The sequence below is a fragment of the Leucoraja erinacea genome, chromosome 3 (assembly GCF_028641065.1).
Source record: "Leucoraja erinacea ecotype New England chromosome 3, Leri_hhj_1, whole genome shotgun sequence".
NCBI classification, from domain to species: Eukaryota; Metazoa; Chordata; class Chondrichthyes; order Rajiformes; family Rajidae; genus Leucoraja; species Leucoraja erinaceus.
Genome location: NC_073379.1, coordinates 49,087,083 through 49,110,746, shown reverse-complemented (window position 1 = coordinate 49,110,746; position 23,664 = coordinate 49,087,083). Strand labels below are relative to the sequence as shown.

The following is a 23,664-nucleotide window of genomic DNA, read 5'->3' as shown; positions in this document are numbered from 1 at the left end:
AATACTTTGACTGGTGGGTCTTCATGGGCTTGCAGTGTGTTCAACCTCTTCAGTTTTGTCAGGTTAATAACCTGCAGAAAATGAACTACGGGTGAGGTTTTTGGGGAGAAAGAGCACAAAGAGTCCAATGGATGAGAGTAAATAATAGCACTGTCTGTAATCTGGTGGTATATTAGGCTAAATTAATTTTGTTAGTTAAAAAGCCATTTTCGAAAAGACTATGTTCAGCTTCAGTTACAGTATTTACAGTCTTGTCTTGGTACAGTTTTTTGTATCTCATTCAAAGCCATCTATCATTGCCTAATGAAACAAAAAAAGTATTGCCAGAATGCATTGATCAAAGTGAGCGTGCTTGTGTTGTGTGATAAATGAGAGCATATAGTTGTTAAAATAAAATAAATATCCTTCACTTGGTGAATTAGAATATTAGAAATCCATTTGTTTTGACATTTATTCCTTCCCATAACTTTATAATTTTATAAAATGTTATAAATGTCATAATTTATTTGAACAATTCTTTAGCTGAGAGAATACAAAACCTGTTGCAGTGTAATGTATGTATTTTCTGCAAGGTTGAACTTCTGTTCTGATTTTTGCAATATTATGGTGTGATTAGAGCAATGTATTGACTTTTATTGTTCACTTTTCAGTTGGAAGATGGCCATAGTCTTTTCGATTACAACGTGGGACTGAATGATATCATTCAACTCCTGATTCGTCAGCCTGCTTCCTCCACAGTGAAGAAAAAGGAAAAAGAGGTTGAGCTCTCAGACAGTGACTCGGGATGTAGCTCGTCACAGAGTGAATGTGACAAAACCTCTTCCACTGCAGAAAACAGCAAGAAAAGTCGTCCAGGCACATCAACTCGATCGTTTCTCATAGATCCAGGTTTTGGCACATATAAGGTAAGTGCGAATCTGTGTTGTTTGTAGTTGCCGTTAAGTGATTGAGGGACTCGATGCTGTGTCGAAATAGGTGAAAGTGGATTAATGGTTATTGTTGTTGCAATAGTTTTGGCATTTCCAGCAATCAGTCCAATGTGTTCAGGATACGTTGAGGATTACCCATATCTGGTCATTATACTTTAGTCATGGGATAGGGTGGAACATGGGGAAAATCACTGAGCTATTTTTGTTCACGGACTGTGCATACTGTGGAGCTCTGTGTAAAGTTTAATTTGGTGCCTTTTATAAAGTGATGTCTCAGATTGCTGGCACTGACAGACCACGATGTTTTGACGCAGTATTTAATCGATAATGAAGCAACAGGGCAGCCTTTTCCTCAACCCCAGATCTATACAATTGAAAGGGAACAAGCAAGGAGATGAGACAAACAAGTTCAAACAGAAGTAAATAATTGAGTAGGAAGGAACTGCAAACGCTGGTTTAAACCGAAGATAGACACAAAATGCTGGAGTAACTCATCGGGACAGATAGCATCTCTGGAGAAAAGGAATAGGTGACATTTCTGGCCGAGTCTGAAGATGGGTCTCGACCCGAAACGGCACCTATTCCTTTTCTCCAGAGAAGCTGTCTGACCCGCTGAGTTACTCCATCTTTTTGTGTCTATTTTGAGTTGAGGTTCGCTGAGCAGTTAGGGATCCAAGAAGGGGAGTGAGCAAGAGGAGATCCCTCACTAAGATTCTCAATAATTTGGTAGAATAATTTAATAAGGATTTTTCAAGAATTGGTACGTTAAAGGGTTTCGTCGTTTGGAGCTGTGTTAATAAATGGATTGAATTTTGAGTTTTTAAATTTGTTTCAGCAATTACAATTTCAGAATTGCACAATCACTCCCTAACATTATTTTTGAGTATAAAATTATTAACATTGGAGGTTTTTCCCAATGCTCGTTTATCCCCCGTGCTTTTATGTGCAAATTTATCAGATGAAGTTTCATTTGCAACTCAGAAGAATGGTGTTGTATAGAGCATGATGCTCTGACATGTTTCTATACTATGTACTGTGAATATTTATGATCTTTTAAGGTGACATATGAATAATCTCATATTTTAGTGATAGTTTATAATGTTTAACTTCTAGCATGTGATTCAGTGTATTTGTAGCACAGTAGCTGAACATTTGGTCAATAGCCATTATTATTTTAATGCTCTGTATGAGGTGATATTGCATCTTCAATTAGCCTTACTAAAGTATCTTTGTGTACCGTTGACCCTTATGCTTCCATTTGAGATACGCGTATGTTGCCACTTCAGCTACCTTTGTTGGAATTCCACATTCAAGCCATTCTGTGGGTAAAGATATTTCTCCTGAGTTCCAATTTGAGGTATTATTGATCTTGCATTAATGGTCTCTAGTTTGGGTTCCATCCTTTTATCTAATTAATATTTGATTATTTTGATAATTTTGTAAAATTCTTCTCTTGACTCAGTCTTTTTTTAGTGTTTTGGTATCATTCAAGTAAATTATTTGAGCCTTTGGCATTTTGGGAATAATATGGAGCTGTTGACAGTACTTTGTGGTGTGAACAATATTTAGTTTAGAGATACAGCTTTGGCCAACTAAGTCCATGCAGACCATTAATCACCCTTTCACACTAGTTACCTCACTACACACTAGGGACAATTTACAGAGGCTAATTAACCGACAAACCAGCACATCTTTGCGATCTGAGCACCTGAAATCGGAGCATCCGGTGGAAACCCACGTGGTCCCAGAGGGAACAGGCAAACTCCACGCATACTGCATCTGATGTCACGATCTAACCCATATCTCTGGCGCTGTGAGGGAGCTCTACTGCTGTGCCACTGCCTCATTCAAGTAAATCATCTTTTGGAGCTTTGACATTTTTGGAATAATATGGAGCATTGATAGTACTTTGTGGTATGAACAATGTTCCTTAAAAGATTAATACGTTCTTGGTTTTTGAATCTAACCCTCTGCAATTTTTTCAGCTTTACTAATCTCTGCTGGGTTTTTTTGGAAAGTGTTTCTGAATGCATCTCTTTTAACCTGATAGATATTTATTTTCCGAGGAATAACGTTTGTACCAAAATGTTCTCCAACACGCAGATCTATAATGCCATTTCAAGATCACAAAAAGCATTTCTAACAAACCCCAGGTAGACCTTGAAGTTGTGGGCAACTCAGATCAATACATTAATTGTTTTGCTTTCAGAGTAGTGTGTGCAGAATTTAATAACGTCTGCCAACCTAATATTTTGGTGCTTACAATAATTGTGGTGCTCGCAAAACAATATTGTGCTGATTACAATAACTCTGGTGAGGTTTGCTTTCAGGTACAACTGTGAGGAAAGACTGGAACAAATTAGCCATCAATCTGCAATGATACCAGATAATCTTGAAATTATCTATAATCATAAACCATTTATGAATAATAAGTCTTAATGTTTGAATCTAATATGCATGTTAAGACAAAAGGGCACAGCTGAATTGTTACTGGGAAATGAAATTTGGGAGGGTTTGTTACAGTCTGCTGATTGATAACTAGAGGGGACTTTGGGATTGAGTAGGAGAGTTAAATGCCTGTAATTATTTTAAGAACTGTTGGGTACTTTAATCAGAAATTTATAAGGAATGGGTGCTTAAGCTAAGGTGGGCTGTGGCTGTCTTCTTCCATGCTTGAGTTTAGGAAGTTTTTTTAACAGAATTGCTTACGTTGGATTTTTTTCTTTGGACAGAATAGATCGAAGCTGCACTTTATTTTAATTGATAATACACTTGGGCCATATTTTCTCCCTCTGTACCATCTAATTTTGGTTGGAATAATGAGGAGAAAGTGCAGTTGGCTGGAAGGACCATGTGATGGGAAAGATTTTTAAATAATTTTGCCCCATGAATGACTGTTTCTCTTCCACTAGTGCTGGCTATTGTGATGAGGGTTTGGGGGCTTTCAGACTGCAAAAGTCTGGCTTTTCAGCTGACCCTCCCAAAAGGGAGGGAACGTTTGGCACAATTCTTCTTCCCTTTGATTTTGTTTATGGCTTAAGCCTGGACAAGAAAATCTACAGATCTTTTTCCTCAATCTTCAGATTCCTCTGTCTTCGATTTTGTCCCTGACTTATTCCCTTACCCAATCTAGTCTTTCCACTTTCAAATTTTTCCTTTATTTTGTGTAATGTTGGCACGTTCTCCCTGTGATCGCGTGGGTTTCCTCTGAGTGCTCTAGTTTCCTCCCATACCTCAAAGACATGCGAGTTTGTAGGTTAATTGGCCTCTGTAAATTTGCATCTAATGTGTTGGGAGTGGATTATAAAGTTGGATAACATGAAATCAGTGTGAAAGGATAGACAAAAATTAATTAGTGTGAACAGGTAAACAGTACTCGGGAGTGCAGCGTAGGTTCACGAGCTTTATTTCCTGGATGGTAGGACTGTCGTATGTTGATAGAATGGAGTGGCTGGGCTTGTATACTTTGGAATTTAGAAGGATGAGAGGGGATCTTATTGAAACATATAAGATTGTTACGGATTTGGATACACTAGAGGAAGGAAACATGTTCCCGATGTTGGGAGAGTCCAGAACCAAGGGCCACAGTTTAAGAATAAGGAGTAAGCCATTTAGAATGGAGATGAGGAAAAACTTTTTCACACAGAGAGTTGTGAATCTGTGGAATTCTCTGCCTCAGAAGGTCGGGGAGGCAAATTCTCTAGAGGCTTTCAAGAGAGAGTTAGATAGATCTGTTAAAGGTAGAGGAGTGAAGGGATAAGGGGAGAAGGCAGGAACAGGGTACTGATTTAGGATGATCAGCCATGATCACAGTGCTGGCTCGAAGGGCCAAATGGCCTACTGCACCTATTGTCTATTGACTCAACTCAATGCTGTACCTCTAAAACTAAAATCTTATCTCTCTTTCTCCAAATAGTGTAGAACACATATAGTGTTGGAATAGCTTGGCAGATCAGGCAACATCTATGGAGGACATGGATACACTACGTTTGGGGTCTTGACCCTTCTTTCTCTATCTCTACACAAATGATCAATTTTTTCCTCCCTCAGTATACTTCACCAGACTTGTGTCAACATTCTTCACTCTGCTTGACTTCAAATAATTGCATACATTTGGGTGAAAAAGAGTTTCGGCCCGAAGCGTTGCCTAATTTCCTTCGCTCCATAGATGCTGCCGTACCCGCTGAGTTTCACCAGCATTCTTGTCTACCTTCGATTTTCCAGCGTCTGCAGTTCCTTCTTGAACATGATATGTATACAGTTGTTTGCAGTTATCACTTAAAGTTCCTCATGTTGGCACGTGCAGTGGATTAGATTCCATAATAGTAAAGCAGCTCCTGTCCAGTTCTACTTTGATTAAATCATCTGGTGGAGCAATATCTAAACAATGTCAGGACTGTTTTTAAGTTCCTTTACATCTAGCATTGTAGCTGTTTTGCCAGCATATGAGCTGTATAGTTGATCTGTGGAAGATTCTTGCTGTCCTGTTTTATTCCAGCCATTTGGAAATTATTGACCAGATGGACCATTACTGTTTCCCTGAGGGATATGAATTTAATTACCCAGCAGTAAATTTATCTGTCATTCAAACCTTTGGGATTACTTGATTTCAAAATCTAGACGTAGGGGGGAACCACATTGTTAGTTTTGATTTCAACTAGCAGATTAACTGTGTTAAAGATGTTTAAATTAAATGATACTTAATTTCACATGCTGGTTGGGTTATCCTTTGAGGCTAATGGTAGTTCCAACAGAATCTTCTTTGTGGTTATATATCTGATGAAATACTTCCCTTAATTCATTACCTGGTCAGTTGTATTTAGCAGTGCCAGCCAGGGCATCACAGTGGTGCAGTGGTAGAGGTGTTGCCTTACAGCACCTGGGTTTGATCCTGAGTATATATGCTGTCTGTACGGTGTTTGTACATTCTCACTGTGACCATGAGGTTTCCTCCCACATTCTAAAGATGTGCAGATTTGTAGGTTAATTGGTTTTTGTAAATTGTCAACTGGTGTAGGTATAGGATAGTATTGTGTACGGGGTAATCGCTTGTCGGCGTGGACTCGGTGGGCTGAATTGTCTGTTTCCACGTTGTATCTCTAAAGTAAAGTCATTATATTCTTCCAACCAAATGTGATCTGTGAAGTCTATGGACTTACATTTTGGAGGAGTATACACAGTGCTGATTGACTATAAATAGTATTTAGCACTGTTAGCGAGGGATGAATTTTGATTCTGCAGTTTTTTTAATTGTTTGATCTACTACCAAAAATGTTTGCAAATAGATTATTAATCGTTGCTACCGATGATGGAAACTATTGCAAAAAATAAAGTACTGGAGGGACAAATAACTGCAGATGCTGGCTAATGGGCAGAAGGACACAAAGTGCAGGATTAACTCAGGTCAGGCAGCAGCTCTGGAGAACATGAATAGGTGAAGTTTCGTGTTGAGACCTTTCTACAGACCTTGGAGATACTGGAGGAACTCAGCAGGTCAGGCAGCATCTGTGGAGGCAATGGGCAGACGATGTTTTGGATCGGGACTCTTCTTCAAATGCTCTTTATTGTCACATGTGCTGAGGTACAGTGAAACTAGTTTCTTTGTATACAGTTCAGCAAAGTATGACTGTACATAAGTACAATCCTAGATTAAGTACAAAGTGTATAGAAATAGTTCACTGAGACAATAAGAGTCGCAGGGTTTCGGCGATATTTTCAAAGTCCAAGTTGCTTTAATTGCAGTTGGCCATAAAGGACTGGTGTCTAGGTGGTGTCGCAGTGTCGGCCAGGCCAGGCAAAGTTGTAGGCATCCTCCACCTCTCTGCTGCTGTAGGTTGCGTTCAGCGACTAGAGTATGTCTTTTGAATGGAGCAAGATTGAAAAACGTTGTGGTATTTTATTGCAGTGCACTTTCTTCATCGATGTTCCCTTGGGGTTTAGGGTGAGTTGTTTTAACTCTGGTTTTGTGTGTACCGTGATGGCTGATGAGGCCAATGTGGGACTTACGTACTTACTCTTCCGATAGGATGGGCCTGGGGTTAGTTTGGGAGGTGGTGCACTTCTGATGCTTAGGCTGGACAAAGGTCCTGAGATTCACAGTGCCATCCCAAATACTGCATTTCCATTATGAGTAGTTGTGGGCCAGGGATTTCCCTCATCTGATGGGATATGCCACTTTTGAAAGGATACTTTGCGAACATTGTCCTTTGTCCTTGTTGTGAGATTGGAATAGAGAGACTCTATGGGCATTCTGGTGTCATGTATGCATGTAATGTATAATGGGCAACTGAGGGTAATTGATGCTTCAGTGCTGGAGATGGTGGTCTAGGAGAGGATGCTGGTTCCCTTATCCTGCCAATGGATTTGGAGGATTTTGTGGAGGTGGTGATGATGACATCCAGTGCCTGCTGTAGATAGACTATGTCATAGAAACATGCAGCAGGAGTGGGTAGCAATGATCTCAGCCCTCCCGTATACAACTAAAACATGGGTTGGGATTATCCTCTTGGGAATACCATACCACCAGGGGTGCCGGGGCAATGGCTGCCCTGCCGGAAGTCTGTTCGTCTTTTCACACTTTTTGTTATTTTTTAGTTTGTTAAAAATTTTTGTTTTAATGTTCTTCGGTTTGTTTTATGAGGGGGAGGGGATCGGGGGAAACCTTTTTTCAGGTTCTTACCTTCCCGGAGATGTGATCAATTTTCAGATCACATTCTCCAGGCTCTGTGGCCTTCCATCGATGGAGCTGGAAGCCTCCTCGGACTGTCGTGAACCCCACAGCGGGGCGTGGACTCAACATCAGAGCTGATCCCTTGCCTGGGATCGCTCCCACCGCGACCGCTGCGGACTTACCATCAAGGGCTCGCAGTCTTCGGGAGAGGCTAGTCGGGAAGCTCCAACGTCGTGGAAGGTTCGACGATCCCCGACGCGAGGTTCGATCGCCCGGCGCGGGGGAGCTGACATCCCCCCGATGCGGGAGCAGATCGCCTCGACGCGGAGGGCCCGGACGCCGCTGGCTATGGGAGTCAAGATCGTCCCGTCAATGGGGAATCGAGGCCCACGACCGAGGAAGAACTAAGGGAAGGACTTGAACTTTATTTTGCCTTCCATCACAGTGAGGAATGTGTAGGGGCCACTGTGGTGGATGTTCATGTTAAAATGTGTTTTTGAGTGATCTGTTACTTTTAATTGTATGACTGACCTGGCCATTGAAATTCCTCGTATGTTGCAAAAACATATTTGGCGAATAAAGTGTGATTCTGAACTGACATGAACCTGATGGGTCACATTGTCTCATGTATTGTAACAGTTTCGAGACAAATTCTTATGGGGAGCCGAATTTGAGAAGGAAGTTCCAAAGTCCCATGACTGATTAAATGCAATGGTGAGGTTTGTAAAAGCCATGCATAGTGGTTGACTTCCATTGTACCTCCGATCGGACAGAGAAGACGCATAACAATTTGGTGTGCAGTTCTTAAGCTACTGGGAAGCAATGGTTACAGAAGACCATGCAGTGTCTTTCTAATTTGTCTCCTCCCTTGATGGTGTCATCATTACCTTGACATGTACCCAATTGCCCAGATGGGGAATATAAAGATGGATAGCATAAGCAAAACAACATTATCTCCCAGGCCAACATCCCCAGTTGGCTATTTTTGGGCTGTCCGACACTGGAACAGAGCTGAGCTCTGTTATGCAAGGAGATTAAGGAGGGAAAGGCACAAAGATTCAAGTATTTGCCCAATTTCTCTGCTGATACCTGGGAATCTGTGGCCCACGACCACTCAAAGTGGTGAAGGAACATTTGAGATGGTATTGAGGACACCAAGATCATGCATTATGAGCACGCAGAAGCTTACGATTCTGGAGAAGTCTACGATTTTCATTAGCCAGCATATAACTCGTTGATGCGGCGTGGAAGCAAATTGTCTTCAATCCAGAGGTCTGCTGAAGAAGAAGAGAACCGTTTCATGTTTATTTTTCCCCCCTTCCTTTGATCTTTACAACAGTTCAATACTTTTGCTTTGAATCTGGCCTTCGTGAGGTTGTATAGTTGTTTGTTTTCACATGAGGCATGCCGGAGTTTACAAGCGGGGTCACCAATGTACATAAAAAAAACCTTGTGACAGATAGTGGTCAAGTAGATTATTGCTATCTTGCTAAACTCCCAGCACTTTATGGACAGGATTCCTAAGGTCACTTATTGAATGGCTTAGATCTTTTTCCAGTGTTGTTCTCTGAAATAGGTATCTTGTATAGAGGGAGAAGGGAGTCTGTCATTCTGCTTCATGACATTTCATTTTAGGTGCATTACTTACAGCATTTTACCATTGGAATAATATTTCTTGCTGGCAGTTTTGAAACTTGAGTGAATTGCAAAAACTTGTAACGTCGTTTTTTTTATAATGGAGATTTTGCAGGCACTGTGTCCAGAGCTCTTTTGAACTCTTTCCCTAATATAAATTTCAGGCACAAAAATTCTCAGTTAGCCTCTGCTACATCTTGAGGCATTCAAAGTAGGTTTTTTTATTATTCAGAAAAACATTGCAATCTACAAAAATCAAATTGTACATTGTAGTAATGATAACAAATCTCCAAAATGTTTTATATAATTTCAATGCATATCTGTTAGTATGTTAAACATCAAACATTAAATGTAAACTTTTAATTTATGTATTGCTCAATCTTTTCATTTTGTGCCTGAAAGCGCTGGTCCTTGGGAATGAATTGACTAACCTCTTTACAGAGCTGCCAAGTAGTACGGATTTTCCGTATTTTGTATGGAAATGCGATAATGCGATGGATTTGCTTTGTAAACTACTGATTTTTTAAAAATCGGTCCGACTTCCTGTTTAACCTTGCTGCTTAAAAAAATGCAAGGATATAAAAAGTCATACTGTAACTCTAAAAATTATAGCAGATTAAATCTATTAGTATTTTAAATTTCAAGATCTGGATGATTATTTTCGTAAACTTTGATCTGCCTGTCCCGCTACAAGCTTAAACAGCGCTGTCAGTTTAGCTCTATGGGTTCTAATTATAGCGCTACCAGGTGGAGCGCTATTGACTTTACACATCTTTCCTGTTCGGGGAGGGAGAAGGTGAGAGGGAGGGAATAGGAGAGGGAGGGAGAAAAAAGGAGGAAGAGAGGGAGGGCAAGGGGCAGGGAGAGAGAGCGAGGGAGCACAGGAGCGGCTCATTTCCCATCATCCACCAGCTTTAAATGTTTTCATTTATATCAAAATATTCCTGGACGTAGATTATTTCCTTGTACTAATGGGCACAACTTTTGATGTTTCTTTGTATGGACATTATTGTATTTGAAGGACATGAAACATTACTAACAAATGTAACAACATTTTGGTTAAAAATGAATAAAGAAGGACTGTATCCTGATTGGATAGAGGATTGCAATTTACATGGCATTTCGCACCTATTCCTCTTGGTTGTCACCTGAATGATTTATTTGTGTCTTTACAATACAGTAAACCATTGTTTTAACAGACCACTTTATAACGGATTTTAGTGAGAGCAGACGGACCAGCCCACACCAACCCAGGCTCGCACCATCTCCCTGACCGATAACTGCCCCGGCTTTCTACTCCATCCCCAGCTTGCCAGGTGCATCAGAAATCCTATCTTCACCTACTACACGGTTTGGTTGACATGGCTGTCGTTGCGGCTCATGTCGTAGCCCCTGGGGACAGCGCTTTTCTTCAGGCTGACAGGACGCACTTGGTCACCATGGCTCCCTTCCCTCTCACCTGCTGCCTCTTCTTCCGGTCAGCTGTTGTTTTGTTTCCCAACCCTCCTCCCCGCCCCTCCACTGCCCCTCCTCCTCCTTTCTCCCAGAGTCGCTGGCATATTCCACCTGGTAGGATGATGGCGACTGCGGGGACGAGGAGGAGGAGGGGACAGTGGAGTGGTGGGGGGGAGGCCGAGTGGACGGAGTGATGGGGAAAGAGGAGGAGGTGGCGGTGGAGCGGGGAGTGGACATAGTGACGGCCGCGTTGTGAAGAATCAGTCTGAAGAACGGTCCGGATGTCACCCATATATTTTCTCCAGAAATGCTACCTAACCCGCTGAGTTACTCCAGCATTTTGTGTCCTGTGTATTAATCATCTCCTGCAGTTCGTTGTTTCAACTACAATCCCTCACCCTATGGTCCATTATAACGAGGGTTATCGATGTTATAATGAGTATCCTAGAACTTTCAAAATAAATTTTGCTTGTGGAGCTATTTCGGTGATAAGAAGTTTAGTTATAATTGGAGTTTAAGTTGACAGCAGAAAATATAATGGAAACGTTTTTCACTTGCTTTTGAAAGATCAGTTAGATTACAACTTTTTCTTTTGTGTTCTCTTTCATGCTGTAAAATTAGCTCAGTACTTTAGCAAAGACTGGTTAAATATAACATGAAACAGTAAGTTTATGAGTACTATGTTGGCAATGCAAAACAATAACATTACCCACCCTCTCCACAACCTCTCTTGAAATTCACTTGTGTATCATCAAATACAATTTGCTGTGAACCAGAACAATTTTGCAACGTCTGAAGAAGCAACGTCTGACACAAAACGTTTCAGAGTTCATACAGCAGTTTTTTTTGCCTAAGATTCCATCATCCTCTGTCTCTTACGACCCCTGTAAAGTTCTTGTATGGTTAAGTTCTGCTTTAAACTGTCATTACCAAAGCTGAAAATTTATATGTAAAGTTAAGTAATTTAAATTGGTGGCAATCCACTACCTGTAAAGTTGTAAAAGTGAAAAATCCGTCAGTAAAATTGCAAAATCGCCCATGGTTCTCAGGCGGGTTTTAACATGCAAAATGAAAACGCTTCTGAAGCTACATTTACCATTTAAATAATCGTAAACTATCAATGCGTTTTGAAATAAATTTTACTCAGATGCAAGCTAAGGAATGGGATAATTGTCAGCTGTTAATTGGACAAAATCAGGACATTTAATTATTTGCCAAAATATATTTCTCAATGTTTCTTGTTTAAAGCCTGCACAATCACCCAAACTACTTATTTATTTTACTGACGGATTTTTCACTTTTACAACTTTTCATATAACAAATGAATAAAGATAAAATGTCAATAATGCCTTACTTTTGATGAAATGCAGCGAGCAAACGCGATAATTCCCGATATTTTTTATCTTTATATCTCCACGGCGAATGTCCGCTAACCACTTCCGCTGTTTTTGCACCTTCAGCTCCGTCTTGTATTTACCTTCGTTTTTATCTATCTTCTGGACTGTAAAGTAAGAGAACTGTGCCTCACGGCACAGTTATTTACAGCTCAAAAACGGGCCGTTTTCGCGGTTTTTAACGGGTGTGAAAGGTCACGTTTTCAGCATCAATAACATGTACCGGAAGTGACGCCTGTACCCTAGTTGGATTTTGCGGTCATGTGGGTGAGGATCTATGATCCAGTGACCTTTCGTGAAATCACCATATAGACATTGGGAATGTGGTACTCAAGTAGAGCTTAAACTCTGGCCTGTTATAGATATATTGTAGCTACATGGGCCTGTTAAAGGAGACAAAGTTAGGAAGTGAGTGAAATGGGATTAAAAACATGAAGTTTCTCTTGCTTCAATGATTATTGTACATTGCTTTCGATGTGTTTGTATACATTTAAAAATTCCACTTGGGTAGGAAAAGTGAGCTACTTCCACCATTCTTCACCCTTAAGGGCCGGTCCTCCTTGGGCTTCATTTGCGCGTCATGATGCATTACGCGCATGGCGTGTGGTGGCATAGGCAGTGACGCGCGGTCGGCACCCCAGGATTTTGAAACTCTTCGCCCGCCACCTGCGTGACGCGCAAATGATGCCAAGTTGGGACAGGCCCTGAACAATGCTGATTTGATTCATCCGAGTTGTTCACTGTTGGTTCTAAGAGGTTTGTGATCCTTAATCCAGCGCTGTTCTGTGACAAATAACGACAAAAAGCTCAATATAGAAACATAGAAACATAGAAAATATGTGCAGGAGTAGGCCATTCGGTCCTTCGGGCCTGCACCGCCATTCAATATGATCATGGCTGATCATGGCATATCTTGCAGGTTTCTTGCTTGCATTTGTTTTGATTGATGGTAGAGGATTGTTTTTCAGACTGGAGGTTCATGACTAGTGGTGTGCCTAAGTGTTCCGTGCTCATCCATTGCTGTTTGGCATCTATAACAATGATTGAGAAGGTGCATGGCATGGTTCGCAAGTTTGCAGTTGACACTAAACTGGGATTTATTGTAGATAGTGAAGATGGTTGTCAAAAATAGCAGCAGAATCTTGTTCGGTTGGGCAGGTGGACTGAGGAATGGTTGATGGCATTTAATACAGAGAAAAAGTGTTGCATTTTGGGGAGTCTAATAAGGACAAGACCATAGTGAGAGGCAGGACCCTGGGGAGTGTTATAGAACAGAGGGCTCTAGGAGCCCAGCGATACGGCAATATTCTTTTGTCTGAACACACAAACACATTATTCTTTAAGACTGCACTTGACCATCTCCACATTGCCCTCCACTAACTGTGATCAAGCTTCTAAATCTAGGATTAAAAAAAGGTGGAGAAACAAGAAACTTCAGATGCTGGAGTCTTGAGCGAAACATAAAGTGCTGGAGGTGACATTTCGGGTCCAGACCCTTCTTCATACTCTTGAAGAAAAGGTGACCGTTCTCATCGCCAATTTAGGTGCAGATACTTTGGAATGGGATTGATAGACACGTACTGTGTTCTTTCCACTGTGACCCCATTCCCAAACCTCAACCTATCTCTGTCAACTTAAAATACTCTTCTAATTTTTTTCCTGGTTCAAATCAAATTCATTGACCCTAAATTGAATGTCAAGAGTCAAGAGAGTCAAGAGTCAAGAGTCAATTTAATTGTCATTTGGACCCCTAGAGGTCCAAACGAAATGCCGTTTCTGCAGCCATACATTACACACAAATAGACCCCAGACACAACATAATTACATTTTACATAAACATCCATCACATAGCTGTGATGGAAGGCCAAAAAAAAACTTATCTCTCCACTGCACTCTCCCCCCCCCCCCCCGATGTCAGAGTCAAAGTCAAAGCCCCCGGCTGGCGATGGCGATTGTCCCGCGGCCATTGAAGCCACGCCGGGTGGTGCGAGGTCGCACACCGGGTCTTGGTGTTGGAGCCCCCGGTGTGCGCTCGCAAAGTCCCGCGGCCATTCCAGCCGCGCGGGGCGGTGTAGTGAGGCCCCGCTCCAGGAGCTCTTCAACCCCGCAACTCGGGCGGGAGAATTCGCCGTTGCAGGAGCCCCGAAAAGCGGTCTCCCTCCAGGGATCCGCGGGCTCCCGGCGCCGCCGTCCGCAGACCCGCAGCAGCAGCCTCCGACTCAGCAGCGGCATCGGCAGCAGCAGCGGCAGCAGCAGCAGCAGCAGCGGCAGCAGCAGCAGCAGCGGCAGCAGCAGCGCTCCTCCACCGCTCCACCCGCTCCGGTCTCGGCCAGCCCCGCGACGGCGACGGTGAGTAGCACCAGAGTCCCCGGCTTCTTCCTGTTGGAGGCCGCTCCTCGTTGCGGCCCCAACGACAACGGAAACCCGACGAGAGAAAGGTCGGGTCTCCAGTGCAGGGAGAGATTTAAAAAGTTTTCCCACCCCACCCCCCACTCCCCCCCCACACACACACCCCAACAAAAAAATAACAAAAACTACATTAAAACACAGACAGAAAATAATAAAAACGCGGACAGACTGCAGAGGCCGCTGCTGGCCAGAGCCGCGCCGCCTACCTGAGAATGTAGAGAATGTGTTTCTCTCTCCATGAATACTGCTTGATCTGCTGGGTGCTACCAACACTGTTTTTTCCCTGGTTTATGCTTAGATGCAGTTAGATTTTTCCAAAAGCCTGTTGAACTTGAATTAGTGTTCTGCAATGAAGCATTTTCGTACTGGAGAAAAGCTGCCAACTAAATGGTTAGTCTGTCTGAGGGATTTGGCAGGGACATATTGTACATCAGTCATGCCAGTGACTGTTCTCCCAAATATTTTCCAAATTTCAGTTGTGTATGAAATTTGGCTTTGTAGGTTTGGCAGACTGAAAGAAATATGACAGCATGGTTTGTTGCATTGTTGTGCTGGGCTTATGTATTTGAATTAAACGCTTGACATTGTGCTGTCCTTTTCTTCCCAATGCACCTTTTGTATGCTTCCAATTTTATGACCACTTTTACAATCGCAAATGTAATAATTTCTGTAGACCGGACAATTCTTACTAAAGATAATTCTGAATATTTAAATTTGTGTGCTATTTCACCTGTTGCACCCTGCATTTATTTTTGCTTTTTATTTTAAACTTGAATGTAAAATATCAATGGTTAGATTTTCAATTATGTCTTCAAGGACTCAACCCAACTTGTAAATAAATGAAGCAAGTTTAAAAATAAGTGCATTAATGCATGTGATGGAGGGCGAGAAGATGTATTCACATTCTTATATTTTGAAACACTGGTAACGTGAAGTAATCCAGCAACCTGTTTACCGGTCTTCAGACATGCGCAACTATTTCACGATAAATCATAAGTGTACAATAGCAGAACAGAAGAGCGACGTAATAGAGTAGGCCATTCACTATCTTGAAACTGTTCCACCATTCTACAAGATCAATGTCTTGCAACTTATTAGACAAGTAAAGAATATGGTTTGTTATCTCGTTTGTCATTTTAATGATCGTGTGGTTCAGAATTTCAAAACCTAGATTAAACATTTAAACCTAAAACCTAAAAATAATGTGTAAATTCTCTCCATTTGTCCAAAAAGAGCAGAATGTGTTTGGACTGATTCACGAACTACATCTGTTGGAAGGAACAACGACCAGCCTTTAAATTTTAGAATTTGTTTCCTTGTCCTAATCTGGTAATGTTGTTAGTTAAGACAAAGGTTAGGTCAAAGAAGTGAAGTAACTATTCAGATAGTGGTGAAATGTGTTTTTCATTTGTCGATATGAAATACCTTCCTAACTGTTTCTGAATGTGAATAGTATGAAAAACAAAAGTGCTTAAAATACTCAACAGCTCAGGTTGCAATTGGATTGCTCGTTGATCTTGGTTGCAAGTGGTGGGGGGGGGGGGGGTGAACCATGGGTGTAGGAGACGACATTGAAGTATTGAAGTTCAAATGTAAGGAGGTCTTGGTTGGGTTGTGCGGGATGTTACTGAGAACTCTGAGGTGACACTGTGCAAAATGTTGGTATCTTTGCCCAAAAAAGGATAGATCTTTTAGAGCCCGTGTGGTATAGATTCACCAACAGATAAGGGGGATATCCTCTGTAGGATATTTGTGAAAAGCATCTTTCTTTAGATGAGAAAAATGAGAGGTGATCCAAATGAGAAGGTCTGAAATAATTCTGACTAAGACAAGAACATTTATGGATTTACGTTTAATTTTGCATCCAACATTATTTCAGAAGCACTCAACCATTGGTCGTTTGATCAATCATTTTAAGCCTGTCATCTCGGGAGCCTGATATTTCTGCAACCAGAAGTGGCTTCTCCTTATATATTCTGTCAGAAGCCTTGATAATTTAGAATATTTCTTTGCCCTACGGGGAATTTATAAGCATTCCTTTGTTTTCCACATCATATCCTTCACCTGTATCATGTCTAGTGACTAGTAAGTGTCCTCTGCACAGTCCTTAGAGCTAGTTATCCCAGTTAAGGTTTGGTGACCAGCATTGAACACACCACCAACTATATTTTTTGAGATTGTATAATAACTAATTTATACATTATTCTTAATATCACCATGGATTTTGTAAGCTCTTGGTTTTACGAATGTTCTCAATTTGCTTTATCGGATTCAGAGATTTGTTTAATTTAGTTTAGCAATACAACGCGGAAATAGGCCCTTCGGCCCACCGAGTCCGCACTGACCAGCGATCCCCGTGCACTAGCACTGTCTTACACATGAGTGTGCAGGAGCTCCCAGAGAAAGCCCATGCGGTCACGGGGAGAATGCACAAACTACGTACAGACAGCACCCGTAGTCAGGATCAAACCCGGGTCTCTGGTGCTGTAAGGCAGCAACTCTACCGTCGTGCCACCGTGCTGCCCTAAATGTACCATCTTCCTCCGCCTTCTTTAAATTGCATAATTCCTCTTCATTCATCTCACCAACATGCATAATATGGCATCTCTGTGTTATGTGACATCTGTTATGTGTCTACCACTTTCATTCACCTATATTTTAGTTGAGATCTGTCACAAACATCCAATTTCATAACATATGTCACACAAACTTGTTTTTTATTTTGTCTCTGAAACTGTACTCTGTACACTATCATTAATGTATATCTGAAAGGGCTCTGGCCCAAACTACGACCCTGCAGGGGCAACATTGCACATTTGTCACCAGTTTGAACAGCAACTGTTCACAATTATTCCCTGCTGTCTCTGCTTAAGCCAGTTTTGTATCCGTGCTGAAAATCTCCAGTGCTGGATTTATTCTTATCCCCTTTTAAGAGAAGGGTGGAGCATTTCCCATTCACCAGTGTTTGGCAACCCCTCCATAACCAAAGAGGATTGTTAGATTGTGGCTAGACCATCTGTTGTTTCCACTGTTAATTCCTGTGGTAACCCAGGATCAATCCTATTCCTGCTCAATCTGCCAGATTTTTGAGTGCTTTATTTTTATTTCTAACCAGCCTAATGCAATCTCCTGGGTAGACAAAAATGCTGGAGAAACTCAGCGGGTGAGGCAGCATCTACGGAGCGAAGAAAATAGGCAACGTTTTGGGTCGAAACCTTCTTCAGACTGATGTGAGGGTGAGGGGGGCGGGATGAAGAAAAGAACAGGTGGAGCCAGTGGGTTGAGGGAGAGCTGAGAAGGGGAGGAGAAAGTAAGGACTACCTGAAATTAGAGAAGTCAATGTTCATGCCGCTGGGGTGCAAACTGCCCAAGCGAAATATGAGGTGCTGCTCCTCCAATTTACGGTGGTCCTCATTCTGGCCATGGGGGAGGCCCAGGACAGAAAGGTCGGATTCAGAATGGGAGGGGGAGTTGAAGTGCTGAGCCACCGGGAAATCAGGTTGGTTATTGCGGACCGAGAGGAGCTGTTCGGCAAAGTGATCGCCAAGCCTACACTTGGTCTCACCGATGTAGAGCAGCTGACATCTAGAGCAGCGGATGCAATAGATGAGGTTGGAGGAGGTGCAGGTGAACCTCTGCCATACCTAGAAAGACTCCCTGCTGCCTCTTGCTTTGTTCTCAAGTGAAGATATTCAGATGAAGATCAGATGTAATGTAAACAAATAAATTGGGGAAATAAATGATCATATAAAGTTTTATTTTAATGTCGATCGTTTCACTGTTTATTTGGTCAAATTATTTAAACAATGAGTGAATTACTTATGATAATGGCGTGCTGGTATATTTCCACATAAACACCAGCCATTTCTGACCATTTCTAGCTCCAATGGAAGCCTATAAAGTGCAATAAATATTCCTCCGTTAATCTCCCGTGGTCGGGGCCTGGAAACGGCACTATGTACAGCCGCTCCCTCCCACCCCCCCCCCCCCCCCCACATCCAAAACACTCCGTGGCTCCGTGTTCGCGAATCGGACGCATTTTAATTGAGACTGCGGCTTCACTATGTTAAGTACATGGGCCCCGTGATCGGAGCACTTTTTCTCGGTAAGTTATTGCAGGCAGCTCCGAAAATAGATGTTAAAGAAAACTTATTAGAGCTCAACAAGCTGGCATTAGTGAAAATGTTTTATTTACTTTGTTATGGATACACATAGTTTAGGCCCTCAACTTCATGAATGAGTGAGTGAGTGATGAATGAATGAATGAGTGAATGGATGAATGAATGAATGTACAGCCTCCAAATCGAATTTTTTCACATTATAAAAGGGTGCTATTAAATTAATTAAAGTCCATACAGATGAATTTTCATTCATTCAGACTTTAGATCTTACCTTTCAGTTCCAGTTGATTCACAAAATTTGACTGCAGCACCTCAGCAGGGACTTAGACTTAGACGTAGATCCTTTATTTGTCATTCAGATCTGAACGAAATGTCGTTGCCTGCAGCCATACATGTAATAATAAACAATAAAACACACAATAAACACAAATTAACATCCACCACAGTGAGTTCACCAGGCACCTCCTCACTGTGATGGAGGCAAAAATCTTAGGGTTACTGTCTCTTCCCTCCTCTTCTCCCTCTGCGCTGAGGCGATATGTTGTTACCCCACCGGGCGATGGTAAGTCAGTCCCGCGGCTCACCGAGCTCCGCGAACGGGCCTGTTCAAGCTCCGCGGCCCGGGGTAGTCGAAGCTGCTGCCCTCCAGTTCAGCGGACGCAGCTGTTCCCGCGGGAGCTCTGTAAAACAGGCACCAGCCTGTGACCTGCGAGCTCCCGACGATGTTGTCCACTGGCCCGCGGCCGAGCCCCGGATTCAGGTCGCCGCCGCCAGAGCGCCGCCTCAGCTACCGGAGCACTGTCTCAGCCCCGCGCCGGGCCGCCTCAGCCACCGGAGCGCCGTCCCAGCCCCGAGCCGGGCCGCCCTCATGGGAGCGCCGTCCCAGCCTCGAGTCGTGCCGCTGCCACCGGAACGTCTCAGCCCCGCGCCGGGCCGCCTCAGCCACCGGAGCGTCTCAGCCCCGCGCCGGGCCGCCCTCACCGGAGCGCCGAGTCGTGCCGCTGCCACCGGAGTGTCTCAGCCAGCACCGTCCCAGCCCCACGCCGGGCCGCCCTCACTGGTGCGCCGAGTCGTGCCGCTGCCACTGGAGCACCCGAACGCCGCCACAGCTCGAAGACGGCCAGCCTCGCGTTGGTGAGTCCTGGCTGGCTCTACCTCCGGAACCTCGAGGTCGGTCGCAGGTTGGAGGCCGCCAGCTCCGCCATTAGGCCTCAGCGCAGACGGAGGCAGAGAAGGGGGGATACGACAAGAAAAAGTCGCATTCCCCCGAAGGGAGAGAGAGAGAGCCCTGTTTCGGCCCCCCTCCCTCCCCCCCCCCCACACATGACACCACCTAATAACCAAAATGTAACTAAACAAGACAAAAGAAACAACAAAAAAAGTAAAAACAGACGGACTGCAGGTGAGCAGCAGCCGTTCAACAGCGCCGCCTCTTCCTTGCTTTCAACAAAGAGCGTGATTGGCCACCTGGCGTCCGACTCAATGTCAAACGTGCTTTGATTGGACTAAAAATACCCGAACATTTTCAGTTTTTTCTCTAATTTAATAAAAAATGTTTTGTTCTTGACGAGTTTCAGGGATGATTTATATAATAATTTTACACAATATGTGAAATTTTCATGTAGTTCCGTGTTGGGTCACAAAATTGCACAAAAAAAGCTCCTCGGCCCACAGCCTACAAAGGTAATAGCCTTCATTTTAGAGGCCCCATCGGGGTGTCTCTAACATAAATACAGGCTCATTGTAGCTTAAAATGAATACTCATCAAGTAAACATCAGAGCATTCGATTCTTGGTCAGGATGTGACATTTACATCAGAAATACAGGTCTCTTACAGGTTTGTCACCCAGCCTGGCACTGTCCCAGTCCCACTATGGCCGTTACCCCCATTCTCCCCACTATGACAGTCAGTGCGGATCAGTAAACGGGGGAACCCAGAGGATCTGTCCTGACCCTTTAATTAGGCAGGGTCATGAGCCCTTAAAACCTGGGACCTCTGCTGCAGTCTCATTAAATTTCCTATTAAAGCGACTGGAAGATGCCTTGCGGGACTGTCCCCTCGCCTGGAACTGCCCCAATCCCACTATGGCCGTGACCCCCACTCTGCACACTGGCAGTCAGTGGGGTTCAGTAAAGGGAGCAAGAACTGCCCTCACCCATTAATTAGGCTGGTTCAGGAGCAGTGTACACTGCAACAGTGTAATTAAAAAAATAATTCACAATTATATTCATCACATTGTTTTTATAAAATAATTATACTTAATTATATATGATTACAGTCATATTTACAAGCCCCAAATTTCCTTTAATTGAGTTGTTAATGTATTGTGTTTATAAAGGGCTTTGGATTTGTTTGTCATTTGTTCTGTTGCTCTCTACCTCACATTACTGTTTGCTTCAAATACCTATTTCAGTTTCAACATTCAAATTCTCTACCTTAAAATTAAAAAAAACTTTCTCTACTGACAGATTTTAATGTCAATCTATAGTCTTCCATGGAGCTATAGAACTATGGACCTGTATCCCTAGAGATGCTTACAGGAGAATAATTGAAAAATGATGCTGTGCCTCTGCAAAACATTCAGTACCTGATATTGTGTTGGTTAATTATTAATCTCACGTACAAGAATCAGTAAAAAAGCTGGTTCTCTTTCGCAGTTTTTAAACTCCAGCCCGCAGAGTATGGCATCCTGAAGCCGCGGTCTGCGGAGCCTCTAGTCGCGGGCGCGCCGTGGACTTTCCATCGCGGAGCGGGTGAGCCCTTGCTGGGGGTTGCTAGAAGAAGTGCTCCGACCCCCGGCCTGCGGCCTATAACCTACTGAAGCTGCGGTCTGTGGAGCTTCTAGCCGTGTGGACTTTAAGAGCTCCGACCGCCGGCCTGCTTTTTGTGTCTCTCTGTGTTATAAATTGCTTGGTTATAGTACTTTGTCTCCTAGGTCTTTGAAACGAGCAATAAGCCAGATTAATATTCCGGTATAGATTTTCCCTCTCTGAATTATTTTGCACAAAAGTGTTACGAATGTGTGACAGAAATTGAACTTTAGTGCAAATTATGAAACCAACCTGCAAGTATTGAAACGTTTTTGCTTTTCAACAGATGCAGGCAAAAACCCAGTGCCAGGTTTTTCTTCTGGAGTTAGGTTGGGACTTCCACTTTGGCCGGAGTGAAATATTTCCCCCTGTGAAAAAGCTAGCTATCGCCATGATTGTTTTTCTCTGCAAAGTCAGTGCTAATGATTAAGGAGTTTTTGAAATAGCCAGCTGTAAAAGATGAATCCGAGAAAATTGAAAATATAGAATTGGGCATCAGTGGATCACTAAGTTTAAGAGACATATGCAAGTAGTTGGAATTTTAGGAACGGATCACAGGAAAAGATTAGGATTTATAGAGCAAATTTAGTTTAGAGATACAGCATGGAAATAGGCACCGGCCCACTGAGTCTGTACTGACCAGCGATCCCCGCACACTAACACTATCCAACACAGTAGGCACAATTTACAGATTTTACCGAAGCCAATTAACCTACAAACCTGAACGCCTTTGGAGTGTGGGAGGAAACCGGAGTACCCGGCGAAAACCCACATGGTCACGGGAAGAATGTACAACCTCCATAATGACTGCACCAGTAGCCAGGATTGAACCCGTGGGGCCCTGTTGTTTGCAGATGTGACACTGGAAGACAGCCAGCTTCAAGCAGTCGGAGTTGGAAATATAATGATGCGGTGAAGGTACTTCTGGGCTACAAGAGTTGCCACGAATAGGGGGAGACAAGTCCACAAAGGGATCCAAAGAAGAAATTTAAGATTGGACCATGAGAGCTTAGTTTTCTGGCATTTTACAACCTGGCACTATCTAGCAAATGGCATTTTGGAAACCTCTCCAGACTATTTGCCTTTCCCCAGTAATTGCAGTTCCATAGTGGGGCTAACTGGCATGTGACAGATGTCAGCTGTAGTGAACTGCAGAATGTAGATTTGCACATTGCTATCCATATACTTTTGTACTCATCTGTTATGGCTTGATATCATATTATACTTGAATATGATATATATTTACATTGGCAAACGCCAGTGAAACTTCCTGGATAGCTTTTGACATTGCTAACAGTAGCACTTATAAAGATAGGAGTTAAGTATATTTTGTGTACGTAATTATAAGAACAATGCTGTAAAATAATTGTATATGTGTTAAGATACTTATATAGATGTCCCAGCCAAGTAAGTACATTTGAGTGTTGCTACCCTTGAAAGCAGGGAATTCAGTGACCATTTTTTTACAAATAGCAATGTGGCTAATAAGGTATTATTGTATTGTATAATGGTGAAATAGCCAGAATTTTAATTACCACAATAGAGGGATAAATATTGGGTAGGGAATTGAAGCTAACTTCTTTGCTCAACTCAAAAAATAAAGCAGGATGTTTAAGAAGTAGTTCAAAGATCATAGATATGTGAAGTCTGATCAGAAAGAAAACGCTGACATGCAGTCTGCCCGCTACTGTGCTGCCGTGATACTTAAGCCTTTTTTGTGCTCAAGTCTCAACAGAGAACAGGTTTTCTCTGGATGCTCTGGCTTCCTCCCACACTCCAAAGACACACAGGTGTTATAAGTTAATTGGCTTTGGTAAGTTGTACGATTGTCCCTAATGTGTGGGATTGTGTTAGTGTACGGGGTAATCGCTGGTCAGCTCAAGCTCGGTATGCCAAAGGGCCCGGTTTTTTTTTTGCTCTGATCTCTAAAATAACACTTAGTAATATTCATAGTTGATTCAATTACTACATTTTTATAGTGGATAGTTATTGTTCTTTTTGATGGTAGAGGGCAGAGATTTGCTGTCAAGTCATAAAAGTATGCAACTGAGTGCATTTTATGGCTGGTGCAGACTGGTAGCAGAGGGAGCAAATGTTTAGGATGTGGGGTGGGTGATGACCAGGAGATTGCTTTGTATCAGATGGTGTTAATTTTGCAACAGCCGAAGTGTATTCTATCCCATTCTTGACTTGTATATTCTTGACTATACGTTTCCATTACAAGCTCACTAACTGGTAAT

At 42.7% G+C, this 23,664-nt stretch overlaps 1 protein-coding gene across 1 annotated transcript in view; it reads left to right on the top strand.

Moving 5' to 3' along the window:
- The window catches only part of LOC129695559 (E3 ubiquitin-protein ligase UHRF1-like), a 106,004-nt gene that overhangs the window by 20,194 nt on the left and 62,146 nt on the right, over nucleotides 1-23,664 (top strand). The window contains exon 2 of the mRNA XM_055632630.1: nucleotides 651-905. Coding sequence (XP_055488605.1) covers nucleotides 651-905 — 255 coding nt within the window. The remainder of the gene's footprint in view (nucleotides 1-650; nucleotides 906-23,664) is intronic.